Below are 13,794 nucleotides of genomic sequence, written 5' to 3'. Positions count from 1 at the left end.
TTAGATCAATTGGTATGTTTGGCAAAAAACACGTCTAAAATACTATGTCACGCGTGTGTTGGACAAAAACAGAAAATCACGGTATCGAATCCCCTTAAGCAGCGAGGACCCAAATCATATTCGCCGTTACTAGCAGGTCGAGGTATTTTCATTTCTATATATAATCTATAGCTAGTGCGTGTAGCTTTTATTTCTAGCGCATTAGTCCTGAAGTTAAGTCAAGGCGATATTATTGTGTAAGACACGTATAACAATGGTCGAGCTATATACGACAAAAGTATATTAGGTATTGCTTAGAGATTGCGCTTCTATGTACTTCGTCCGATTTTCTTTATCGACGATTGCGCGCGAACAACAAATATGATAACGTAATAATGAGAAATCGATCAACAGAGTGCATAGTGCAGGGTGATCACGATACAATATGATTGTCATGGGCCAGAACATAGTGGTGTAACGGTGCGTTGTTTTAAAAACAAAAAATAATTTTATTTATAATACTCTACTGTGCTCGTATATTAATAATTATATATATACCTATTGTGTTGTATCACCGTGCGCCCAAAAAATTAAAAAAAAAAAAAAAGAACAGCGATTACACGGATATAGTGTGGTGCGAAAGAAAGAGTGAGAAGAAAAAACTCAACGCGTAAAATGAAGAGATAAATAACCACCCGTACTATATTAATCCGTATCCATATCCGCGGCCGTCACCACCATGATTGTCGTAATTTAATACAATAATACATCGGCAAATACACATTAAATATTATATATGCAAATTAACAGTAATCGCTAAAATATGCGATATGAGTGGTATAATAGCAGCGCCATGTTCAACGAAGTAGGGGGGGGATGGGGTACATTTTATGAGTGACAACTGTAATGTTATAGGTGAAAAAAAAATGTTTCAAATTTATTTTTTTTACATTTTTCATCGTTGGTAAAAAAAAAAATCTTTTGAAAATCAAATCTTTGTATTTCAATGTTTTTAAAATTATTTGTTGTCATTGTTTGATTAAGACTCCTTCTCAGACGAGTGTCTAATTGTCGGAATCATTTAAGTTTTTCTTTTCATGTATATTACTTTGGATATTTTATGTGAAAAAAGGCCATCACTAAATCGATCATATAAAATAACGATTTGAAATTATGAACAAATATTTTACAAAAATTATTTCATTTTTTTTACTATACGACTGCTGATAAATAAATTATAGAAGCAGTGTTTGCGAGTGCAATTTCGCGTTTTTTTCGGAAGGACATTTTTTTAAACATAGCACTGCGGGGTAAAACATTGCTAAAATAATATACCATTGGCGAAGAAGAAGAAGAAGAAAAAGCACGACATCCCTACACCTAAACGCATGGCGAAGACGAAACAAAATATGTAGGTATCATATAATAATATTATTGCAGCGAGAATAATAACGTGTGATATATTGGTCCCCCTGAGCAGAAATAATATGCTTAATATTATATTTTATTAAGTCATAAATTTATAATTTGGCCTCGTTAACTTGTATTTGTGTGTGTGTCACGATTGTCATCGTATTATTTGTGTGTATGTGTGTGTGTGGGCGTGTGTGTACAAATGGAGGTTATATAGCGACTGTTGCGTGTTTGGTGTGAGAATATGCTTACCGTCTTCGCGGGTGCGAACCGTTAACGGGAAAGAGGACGGACCGTCGCCGACGGACGTGCCCGCCAGCACCCAAATCTTGTACTCGGTCCACCGTCTCAGGCCTTCCAGCGTGTACGCAGTGACGTTCTCCACCCGGAACGAATCGGCTTCCGAGTCAGACATACCGCTCTCCGCGGCCATCACCTTGTAGTAGATTATCTGGCCGTTGCTCCGGTCGGACATCGGAGGCTGCCACTGGACCTGGATCGACGTGGGGCTAACGGCCTCGGCGGTCACATTCTGCGGTGGCGCTTCGGGCACTGTGACGGTGTGAAGCAGTAGCAGTACACCGCGGGATCGGGGGAAAAACACACAAAAAGTCGTGGTGAAGAAATAACAAAACAAAAATCAAAAGAAAAAAAAATACAAATAATAATAATAAAGACGAAAACGAAAAATAATATTACCACCACGAGACCGTATTATATTCGTAGGTATAGGGTGAAAACAAAACAAAATAATAATAAAAGACGACAAACATCATCGATGTAAATCCCCTCGTCGTTGTTGAGTACACGATCAATTGTATTTTTGTTTTTGTTTTTTGTGTTGGATGGCGCGCGCGGATAAAACCCGTACGGGATGGTAGGTAGGTGGTACTACGCTCCGATTCAAACAAAAGTAACATTACGATTTATATATATATAAAAACCAACGTGTATAACAAATCTATATATATATAATATCGAAGTATGTGTGCTAGTGCATATTCTAACGTCATTAAAACACCGAGCTGCGTCCGACTCTGTGTACACACACGCGTATCAGGCATTAAATTATATTATTATTATAAAATACTGCAAACACGCCCCTCACCATCTCGCATAAACGAATACAACATATACTTGTATATAATGTTGATATAAAAAATATATGTATAAAATCGCGTCCTTGTATTATATATCCAAGTGTATAGGTGTATTATAATATGCGAATTTTTTTTTTTTTTATAAGACACTTGTTATTATTGTATACCTAGCACTCAAAATTTATTTATTTTGTACTATGGGGTGTACAGAGAGGATTTGAAAATGCTGCACTGAAATGAAATTCTTATACGTACGTCGTACGTCCCAAATACACCCTGTACAACGCTAAAGACTTAGATACTCTCCACATTATTATTACATATATCGTAATGGTATACTGAAAGTTTTGTGAAGTACAGCAGAATGTTTTTTCTGAAGATATCGATGCGTATTTAAATGTAAAACGTATCGTAGCTAACCTATAACCTATAGTAGCACACCAAATATATAGTTTATTGTTTATACACATTTATATAGAGTTTAAATTGACCCATCATATTATAGTCTTATAAAAACCTCGAGTGCTTGTTCAGCGAAAATTAAATTAAATTGACCTATTCACTTTGCCCGCGGGTCTTTCTGCAATCGTAAATGTACAAAAATAAAAATATAAGGCTCCCTTCACCCGTCGCTTATCGTCATAAACACGTCATTGTTGCTTAATGCCGAGAGGTTTGACTGTAAAGTCGAGTGTCCAAAAAAAAAAAAAAAAATCATCCCGCATACTATATTGTTTATACAATTTTATTCATTAAATATGGGTAATTTAATTTTGCGTCCTCACACCTCACACACGTCCTCCCAGTGTTCAGCCGGGGAGCAGCTCGGCGCGATCGGTAAACAAACACTCGTGCATGTGTCGCTTTCTTCCGGTGCGTCGTGGTGTGCACTCTATATTAAATTATTATTATTATGATGCCGGTCGCGTCTCCTCCTACCTGGAATGCTTTCCACACGATATACGCGTATAATAGCCGGCCGAGTAGAAGACTCTGAGACGCGTGTTTACGTCGGCGACACGCCACTCACTTACCGTATTGTTTGGTCCGGACCTGGATCGGCGGCGTCGGTGCTCCTTCGCCGCGTTGCGATTTTGCCGCCAGCCACACGTAGTATAGCGTGTTCGGATATAGTCCGGTCAACGAGTAGTTCTCCGATACCGGTATGCGCCGATGATGCTTTTCCTGCAGCAAGTATAGAAGAGGCCGTTACAATTTTTATTTTGTCCTGTTCCGAAACGTTATGTTATTGCTTACATTACGTTTAGATTTCAAGGCACGATATTATCGTATTTTTGTTAATATAAATACAAATTACAAATGTATACAAAATTATATTAACGATTAATCAAGTTAGAAACTACAGAATGTAGTTGAATTAAAATCAGTTTTATGATTTGAAAAATTAGCGTTTGAAGTCGAAGGACAACGTCTGATTGCGGAAACTGTATAGATCAACGACTATTGTTAGCTGTTTGATAATCAAATTTAAAATCGTAAACGGTAGGTATTTCGATGTCTGTTGTTAAAATATGTTTAGCTATTATAAAATATCGCAAACAACAAATGGTTGAAATCATGAATTTAATTGTAATTAAAAAAGTTATTGAGGGAGTTAATTAAAAAGTTGTATCTAGAATAAATAAATATATATGTTATTATTGTTGTATCAACCTTGGCGTATGTATCGTTCCAGTAGAGTTCATAGCTGAGAATTTGTTCGCCGACTTGATTGGGTTTAGCCCATTGGAGTCCAATAGACGTTTCACCGATTTCGTTCACTCGCAGGTCTCTTGGTTGACTGGGCACTAAAATGGTATTTTTATATTAATGAGTGAAAACGGAAATTCAAACAGCGGTGGTGAGAAGAACGAAACAACGAGATTTGGAGAAACACGGTAATAGTAAAAAAAAAAAAGACGGAAAAATATGCAGTAGCTGGTATAAAGAAGTTTTAGAATTCTCAAATTCACGATAATATTATGATATATTACCAAATAGTATAAATATACTTAAAACATTAGAGAGTTGACGTTATATTGAAAAATACATCAATATAATATTTTTAAAACACACATATTTTTGTGCATATACAGTAGGTATAAATAGTACTTACACATAGATGTATAAATTCTTTTTCAAATATACAAAAAATGTTAGTACTTAATCCCATTAAAAACTATCTCGGGTACCTATATACTCGAATGTACGTTTTTGACACTATTCCCTCTTTGGGTTTCCTGCGTTGACACTAAACATTTTTTTTCAATATTGTACGATATACGTATTGTATACGATTTTATTACGATATACGTAATAAAATTACGATCACACGGCGTCTTGAATAGGTAATTTAGCTACATTGTTGATATATATCACGAAGATAATCACGAAAATTCTACATTTCATTTAATCATTTTGACAGCAAAGGTGTTTGATTTATTTTTCATACGGACAGTAACTTTATGTTAAATTAATAATTCAAAAAAGCATATAAGATGTCTTATACAACATTCTTCTATTTTATTTTCATAGTGGGTATGTTTGTATCTCTAAGTAAGTAATAGCCTATCTGCGCTAATGTTTTTTATGTTTATATGTAACAAAAATATCCGTGAGACTTCAATTAAAATTTGAAAAAATCTAATCGTGTTTCGGAATTTGGGGTCATTTAAATTCTTCTAGAGACTCCTCCTCTCCATAAATAGGTAAAAAAAACTCTATATGATAGTCAGACAGTCTTATTCACAAATAACCAAAAACCACTAAAAAATCAACCACTAAGACACGCAAAAACCCGCGTTTGTATTTACCTCCTTGTTGCATTTTAACCTGAACCGGCGAAGATAAAGGGCCGGGTCCGACGCTAGTGAACGCTTGAACTCGTATGGTGTAAACGGATAGAGGTGTTAGTTCGTTGATGGTGGTCAGCTGATTGTTGTCAACTACCATAGTATTCCACGACGACAGTTGCTGGTCCGGGTTCACAGTGTAGTACACCTTATACCGCTGAAGACAAATCGACAATAATTGAGTTATAATATAATATAGGACTGCCTATTTGAAGCTATATAGATAATTATTAGATTTTCTGTCTGGGAGAAACTCGTTTGAGAAAATGTTATACTTTTAGCCAGTCATTAACAATGTAAACCGCATTTTTCTTCTAAGCTAATGTTTACATTTTAAATATTTTAGATACGCGTACCTAGTAAAAAATAGTGTTTGGAAATAAAACATTTCAAACTTAATGATTCTCAAATTTTTGGGAGCCTGTAGATACCTATTGTTTAGATAAAGATAAACGTAATATTTGCAAATTGGTGGAACGATTTTCCTACAAAATAGAATACAATTTTTCTGAAAAAAAATTGTTTCAGTTGTGTGATTAGGTATAGAATGGTGTATTAAGGGTAACAAATTATTCACAAGTACTCAAATTCTGTGCGTATAAGCAAGTTATAGATATTTACATAAACGAGTTGAAATTTTACTGTCGTCCGTGCAACATATTATATATGAATTGAACATTATTAGGTAGCTAAAATACAATTATTATTGTGCTCACAATCACTTGACCATTTGGCGTCTCGGGTTCTTCCCATTGTATGACCATCGTGCTTGAGCTAAGCAAACGTACTTGAATATTCCGTGGAGCAGATCCAGGTTCTAAAATTAAACAAAATGTCCGTGATGTCTAAAACGTAATATTACATAATACTATGGTGTATCACAGAAGTGTTTGAATTTTTTCTTGAAATAATCAACAAATTAAGAAATAATTTTTTACATCAAAACTTTAAAAATATTATTGACTATCATTATAATTACTCATACAAAAAGTCAAAAAATATTGATCGGAATAAAAGTTATTACATAGTTAGTAAATAACATTTGTCAGTTCTTTGTTACACGCCATATATAATTTTAGTTGAGTTTCCGTACCTTTCGCGGGGTATGGCGACAAAAGGCTTTGGTTTATTATAAAAAACATTATAGAGCTAGCATAAGAAAATGATTTTTCCATTATAGTCCGTTTATTTTCAATTTGAGACATGGTGAAAATTCAAATAATTTATATTTTATAAATTATACGATTTTTTTGAGTCACGTAAAGTTGAGTAAATAATCTCAACCTATGTAAATAACAATAACCCGCAGTACAAAAGTTCCAACGGTGATACACCATGTATATTTCCCGTAATCAGGTAATAAGTAGTAATAAGTAATAACGCAAGTTAAAGAACAATTAGTTAACAAATAATATTGTAAATATTACGAGTACACGGTTTATTATTCAATACTATATTGTCTGGATAGTAGTGAAACATTTTCATAATAAAGCAACTCTGATAATATAAATTATAATAATTATATACAATATCAATAAGTGTAACTTTGAAATATAAAAATTAAAACAATTAAATTATCGCCTTATAAATATCTTCTCCTTCCAAAAATATATTTAATTCTCTCGATTGGATCAAATAGTGAGCTAGCTGTAAGTATTTGGGGTATATAATGACTAGTTTCCAAACTAAAGTAAATTGCTTTTTTCCACTACAAAGAAAAAGTTTAGATTAAAACGATTTCAAAGTGTGATAGTAACAGTTTAAACAAAAAATTAGTAAAAACGTTTATTTCAATTTAGATACACATTGAAAGTATAAAGTTTTTAAATTTGTAATTACCAAGAAGCTTTTTTGAATTTGTATCGCTAATTACTAATAAATTAATAAAAATAAAAGAAATTATACTTTAATTATAATTCACATTATAAGTAGGTAGAGCCTGAAAAAATATAATTTATTTCTATTTTATTAGTGCAATATTTAGTAAATATATTTTTAATGTTATAATATTATGTATATTATTAATTATTACTTATCGTTCGGTTTTATAAAATAATTCTGCCATAATCAGAAGCTAATTAAATTTGATAAATATAGAATTTTATAAGATATAAATTTAGATAGGAAGTGCATATAATTTAATAATATGCGTATAAGTAAGCTGGTGATATAATAATAATATTTTTTTTTTAATATAAAATATTTTGTAGGGGATTAAATTATTCAAAACTATTTGATTACGCATCGTAAAATAAATATTATTTGTTATTAGTTTTGTTATTTATTATTATATACTGTGCACGGAAAAACACCTACATTAATGTTAATAATAAATTGATCATCGGTATAGTAAGATTACGCTTTTATACTAATATCAGTGTTTTATCAAAAAAATTTTGCAATGAAATAGTGTATGTTTTATTTTTTTACTACATTACAGTTCAAAGTATAACAATTATAATAATATGTTTTCAACCAAAACTATTTTAATATTATTTTAATAATAATTTTAATTTTAGATTCTGGACGAATTACAATGATGTATTTTTTAGGCATTAAAATACAATAAAAATTAAAAAATATGAAAAGTAAATTGTTTTATATTAAAAATTTCATAGCAGTAAATGAAAAAAATAAATATTTTGATTATTCGCACAATGAAGTTTGTATAAAATTAACAATGGAAGGTTCAGTTAGAGAAAAAAACTTCAAATATGTGAGTAATTGAATGTTTATTATTTTATACAGCACCTATTACCTATAGATTTAATTTAAGTTTTAATTCGAAAAATGATATTCATATATATGCACATAATCAGAATAAATTATGGGTATGCATATCATTTTTGGAAATGAGAACAAAACTTTTATCCACTCACGGAATTATATATCCGTAAAAGGAAATTAATCAATTCTAGAAATTTCAAGGAAAATTGAATTATTATTTAAGCATTGTTAAACCAAGTTTGATGTCATTCGGAAATATAGGGAATATAATAATTATTAATTTTAGTTTGTTAAATAATATACTTATAAATATTCGCAGCTAATTTTTATAAATCGATTAATGTTAGCATAAAAGTGTGATGCGTTATATATATATAAGCACATCTAAAACGAGAAAATTAATTTCGCAGTTAAAAAGGCATAGGCAATCATATTATATATGTCATAGGTAAGTGTACATAATATGATATATTGAATAATAAACGACAAGGTTGGTTAAAAATTAAATCTAACTTACTTGCACCTTCACCAAAAGCAGATAGGCCCGCTAGAAGAAAAAAAAACAGAAATATAAGAGTGAGCGAGTTAAAACAGTACATACCTAATATACATATACACGCAGGAACACGCCACACGCATATATAAATAATGTACATATGAATTGTGTGTCCTATAAGAAAGGTGAAATACGGACCAACCGTCCAGTATAACTCTTTCGGTGTATACACATATCATAGAAAAGCGTTTTCAAAATATAAGTGTATTCAATAGCCCGATAAAAACCGGACGTCTACGATGATGGGATATCTATAACTATTATGTATATACGTGCGTATATATGTATATAATATACATATAATATACATGTATATATACGCTGCAGTGCCGTTCTTCAAAAGCTTTTACACTAATGAAACAGAAGTTTTTCATTTCTGTAGGTACCTAGTTGATATAATTTGACGCCTGTGTTATTATTATTATCTTTTTTTTTCCTGTCGCCAGTCTCGGCGTATCCTGCGCGCGACCACCGTTTTGTCATCTATATACAAACTAATATCATATAATATAATACATGACACCTGTATACAAACACCGGTACACTGTACACACACACACACCTATATATTATATTGTATGTATGTGTATATAAGTATATAATGTACGCACGTCGCGTTTAATTAATATACAGTTTTAATTTTATACCATGTTTACAGCGTTTACACAATGGTGTAATTATAACAACAGCGATTTTGTAGACAATGAGCTAAAAAAAATGCATTACGTAATCGCGAGGTTAGCTTTACACGGGTGTGGTGGGTAGGTGTCTAGGAATATAATAAAAATAGTAATAATAATAACACAATGTATAACCGCACTACCCCTGGAACCAGTCAGACAGCACCACCACCGCCGCTGCAGCCCAGCAACAACAGCTACTGCAGCTACTTTTCGTGGTCGAAAGCTGCGACCCGGCGGCGGACTAAACGTTGTTATTATTATTTTAATATACATAAAATTTAACTTTTCATTATACGTTTAATAATAATAATAAGCCGACTTGTGTGATATTATTTTTTCTAAAATGTAGGTCACGCAGAGGATAAAAACGTTAGTCGCTATATATATTATATAAGCTATACGCGGCCCCGTATACTGTATATTACGGTAGCCGCAACCACCACCACGGCCACCATCACCAACATCTCCTCACTTCAACTGTTATTATTTTTTTTTTGGCGCTGTGAAAAATATATAATATAGGTGTACAGCAGCAGTATTCTTGAAGGTGATTAAATTGAATGCCTTCGTCGAGAAAATGCGTGTAAAACAAGTTATTAAATCGTGCTAACGCGGTCGGTTGAAAAGCTTCGAGTTTAATTCGATATCACGATAAACAGTAATTTGCGCCCTTTGTCCGTCGGCCTTAGAATATTATTAAAAAATAACAATATACATACAGTTACAGCCGCTACACGAGATCTTTGTTTAGTTTTTAGAATACATGTCCGATATATTATCAGAGATGCATTCGCGTAGGAAGTAAATATAAATTATAATTATACGTCGAACAAAATCATAATAGAAAGGCAAATAACAATTATGATCATAAAATACAATACGATAGCTCAATTGTATATGAATAAGTTTTTCGTGCGTCATACGCCGTATAGGTTTTCGGCGGAAATTTACGATTTTTAAGCGGTGGACGGAAGAGTAACGCGTAGAATCTCATCCGTATTAAACGAGGAAATTACCGTAGAACATTATAATTATTAAGAGAAATATACGCTTTAGGTAGGTATATATATTATACAGCCGAGTGGAAAATAAAATACTCCACCAAGACACAGCCGATGGTATGAATAGTGTGTGTGCTCTTAAGTTTTGAAATCAGATATGCATAAAGGGGTTGCCATCATTTTACGTTATGCTTATAAACTTTGATAATTCGATAAACATAATGTATGTATAGTACCAAACTTATTAATTTAAAAAACGTTTTATATTATTGACGTGCATTTTTCGGGGGTGCGACCGAAGAAATATTAATCTAAAATGAAATCTTGGATCGTTTATTATTATACAGTAGCTGGTACGTACCCTATATGCACGTTGTATAATTTATTTATAAGCGTGTTTACGGGATTCAACACAATTTCGTACCCAATAAAAATTATAATTTAATATCTTAGAAATACATCTTATCGATTTCAGTGATCAAGTGGGAACTAATTTCAAAAAAAGTAAAAAAAAAATATCATTATTTAATAACATTATTATAATGTATTAAATATAATATATAGTATACATCGGGGTCAGAACATATGGGTTTCAATGCTTTTAAACCCATATAATATTATGTAGAATACCTACATAAACATAGAAATCCTATTCCGAAGATTACGTAAGTTTTATTCAAGACGTCATACAATACCAGATCCCCGTGCTAAAGGTTTTTTCTTTCTTTAATTTTCGACGCAGTGTATTCTACGTTTCTTATTTTTCACGTCTACACAGGAAGTATTTGAGGGGAAGGGGAGGGGGCGTTCGGGAAGTGCCGAGCTGCTGTTGCAGCGGCATGGTGTAACAATATAATATATATATTATATATACACGTACACAACACACGAATTCGATTTTATGTTATATATTTTTAATGTTAATATTTTTCGAATCGATGAGCGCACACGTTCACCACGGCACTCGTAATCTAGGGAAAAACGCGAGCACGTACAACATATACGTATAATACGTATATATAGGTATATGGTTTTATTGTCTGCGCGTTGCCATTGTATGATAACCACGTACAAGGCGCCGACCGCAAGGGGACGAACGGGAGAAAACATCATCGACATATGCATGTAATTTCGGTTAATTACGGAAAACGGTTTTTGGAAAACGGGCGGCAACGAGCGTGGTGAGTGGGTGGGGGGGGGGGCTAACCATGCCTCAGTGGCGTCATTGTCCGCCGTGTGTGCAGCACACAATGCCGAAACTACTGTATATATATTATATGGTGGCAGGAAAAGAGGAAAATTCACGCGTCAAAAAAAGTATACATATATACTATATTTACCTGAAATGGGAAATGAATAATTAGTTTTATTTTTTAACTTATTTGTATGAACTCAGATCTGCAGAAAAAAATGTTTATTTTTAATATTCGATCTTTTCATAAAAATATTATTGATAAATGAACTGCGACAAGCAGTAGGTATTTAGAAAATGTAATAATCGATTTTAACTGGATTATTTATATTAGACAATGTTTGATTTTCGCAAATGGGTGATTTTTTAAATTTTTTAAAGTGTGCACACATTAAACAAGATATAAAAAAAAATCCTATTTGAATAGAAATTCACCGTGATTAAAAGTGAGTTTACAATGTTCTGGGACATATACTGTTGGATGTATATGCGTAGGTACCTATATATATATATATATATATATATATATATAAGCGTTGGAAGTGAAACGACGACAGCACGGGGATTGAATGAAAAATTAAAACTATATTTTTCTCGCATAACTACACTGCACGTCTGCACCACCCAACAACGACGACTACGACGACGATGATTATGACGATGACGGTAATTGAATTAACTAAATCAATAGGTTCTGGTCCGTGAGTTTTAGTGTAACGATGGCTGCTACGGTGAGGCACGCAGGTACGATTGGGTGAGTGAGTGGACGACGGCAGGGGACGTCCGTTTGAAATGAAAAAAAAAACAGTCAATTGCTGATGGCAATACTATTATTATTATTATAATATATTCGATTGGTGGCATACGCGTAGGTACAAACGAATGTATACGAAATGAAAATAATAATAAAAGCCTTGATTTATATTCATTTGATAAACCCTTCCTTTATGATAATACATTATTTTTTCCGGCATACATTATATTATTACGACGTATTATACGTCGAGACACGTCAGAATGTAATTAGCTAATGGGTTGTCATCTGTACAACGAATATTATGGGGCACGGTAGAGTTAATGATAATAATAATATTATGTGCAACACTATATTTACCGTGCTGTTTGCCTGTTTGCGGCGACATTCTCGTCATAAAAGCTAAATGTTTCATAAAGATATTATTACACCGTGTGGTGTTAATTATTTGCCCGATTGAACACTGTATAACATTATACACGTAAAACCTAAACCTCACTAGCTTGTATAGTGCATGTATACGTAAATATTATAATATTATGTATGTTTAATTTATAATCATCGTACCGCCCCAAAAAGCAATAACAGGATAGCGTATACAGAATATAATAAGAATCGATAATATTGGGTTTAAAACAGCGACGATAAAACGTAAATATTTTTTTTTCATCAGAATCTTATAATTATTTTAGGTTTGGATTAAAAAGTTTAATTAAAATTTAAATACGATCTCGAGTGTTTGGTTAGAAGTTTTTATTTTTTTCAAAAAATATATATAATAAATTATTTTACCAAGTTTTTATGATATTCGGATAATATGTAAATTATTTGTTGTGTTTCGATATGATTCTTTTAGTTACCTAACTATTTTAATCATTATCGCGGTATATGGTGATTATAAAACAACTATTTTTTTTTCCTAAAAAAAAGTAGTTTTGTTGTCAATACTGTTATGTTATATTATTAATATAACATAATGTTAAACGCTTACATAGTAACAATATTATAAAATATTAAAAATCGAATCAATTTACCCTCCCATTAATTGTTGGTTTAAGATACCTGATTAAAATAACAGGTCAATTAAAAACAAAACAAAAAACAATAAAAAAAAGTGTTTAACGTAACTAAGTATTCTGCAACAATAAGAAAAATTCAACTAACATCTTTCAATTGGCGTGTAAAACTTTTAAAATGTGAAAAAACCACACTTCAAAAAAAAAAAAAAACATTGTGCAGCATATATACACATCAAAACAAAAACCACTATATATATATTTATATATACTATACAGGTACTAAACGGCAGAAGGAAGAAAAATAATAGGTATATTATTAGTATTATAGTCGTGTGCTATGCTTAATCACTACTGTGAGTTTGATTGAGTTAATCATCTCCACGTTAAAGTAGGAAATAGTATACAGGGTGATTGATTAAGCGTAAAACACTCATTATCTCAAAAAGTATTCACTTTTTTCAAATTTTTTTTTTTTCAAAATTTTTGATCTATGCTGCTCTAGAATTATATAATTTTTT

At 31.9% G+C, this 13,794-nt stretch overlaps 1 protein-coding gene across 3 annotated transcripts in view; it reads right to left on the bottom strand.

Moving 5' to 3' along the window:
* LOC100166228 (tyrosine-protein phosphatase Lar) overlaps window positions 1-10,790 on the bottom strand; it is a 29,809-nt gene extending 19,019 nt beyond the window's left edge. For 2 of the 3 annotated variants that reach the window (XM_016802577.2, XM_003242929.4), the window contains exons 1-6: window positions 8,589-10,790; window positions 6,061-6,161; window positions 5,306-5,501; window positions 4,167-4,300; window positions 3,527-3,677; window positions 1,645-1,944 (exon numbers count right to left, since the gene is read on the bottom strand). In XM_016802577.2, the coding sequence (XP_016658066.2) occupies window positions 1,645-1,944; window positions 3,527-3,677; window positions 4,167-4,300; window positions 5,306-5,501; window positions 6,061-6,161; window positions 8,589-8,727 (1,021 nt within the window). In that variant the 5' untranslated portion in view covers window positions 8,728-10,790. The remainder of the gene's footprint in view (window positions 1-1,644; window positions 1,945-3,526; window positions 3,678-4,166; window positions 4,301-5,305; window positions 5,502-6,060; window positions 6,162-8,588) is intronic. The other variant, XM_016802578.2, reaches the window with a different exon arrangement.
* Between the last annotated feature and the right edge of the window lie 3,004 nt (window positions 10,791-13,794).

This window comes from Acyrthosiphon pisum, chromosome A2 (assembly GCF_005508785.2).
Source record: "Acyrthosiphon pisum isolate AL4f chromosome A2, pea_aphid_22Mar2018_4r6ur, whole genome shotgun sequence".
In the NCBI taxonomy this organism is placed as follows: Eukaryota; Metazoa; Arthropoda; class Insecta; order Hemiptera; family Aphididae; genus Acyrthosiphon; species Acyrthosiphon pisum.
This window is presented reverse-complemented; position numbering and strand designations above follow the sequence as displayed.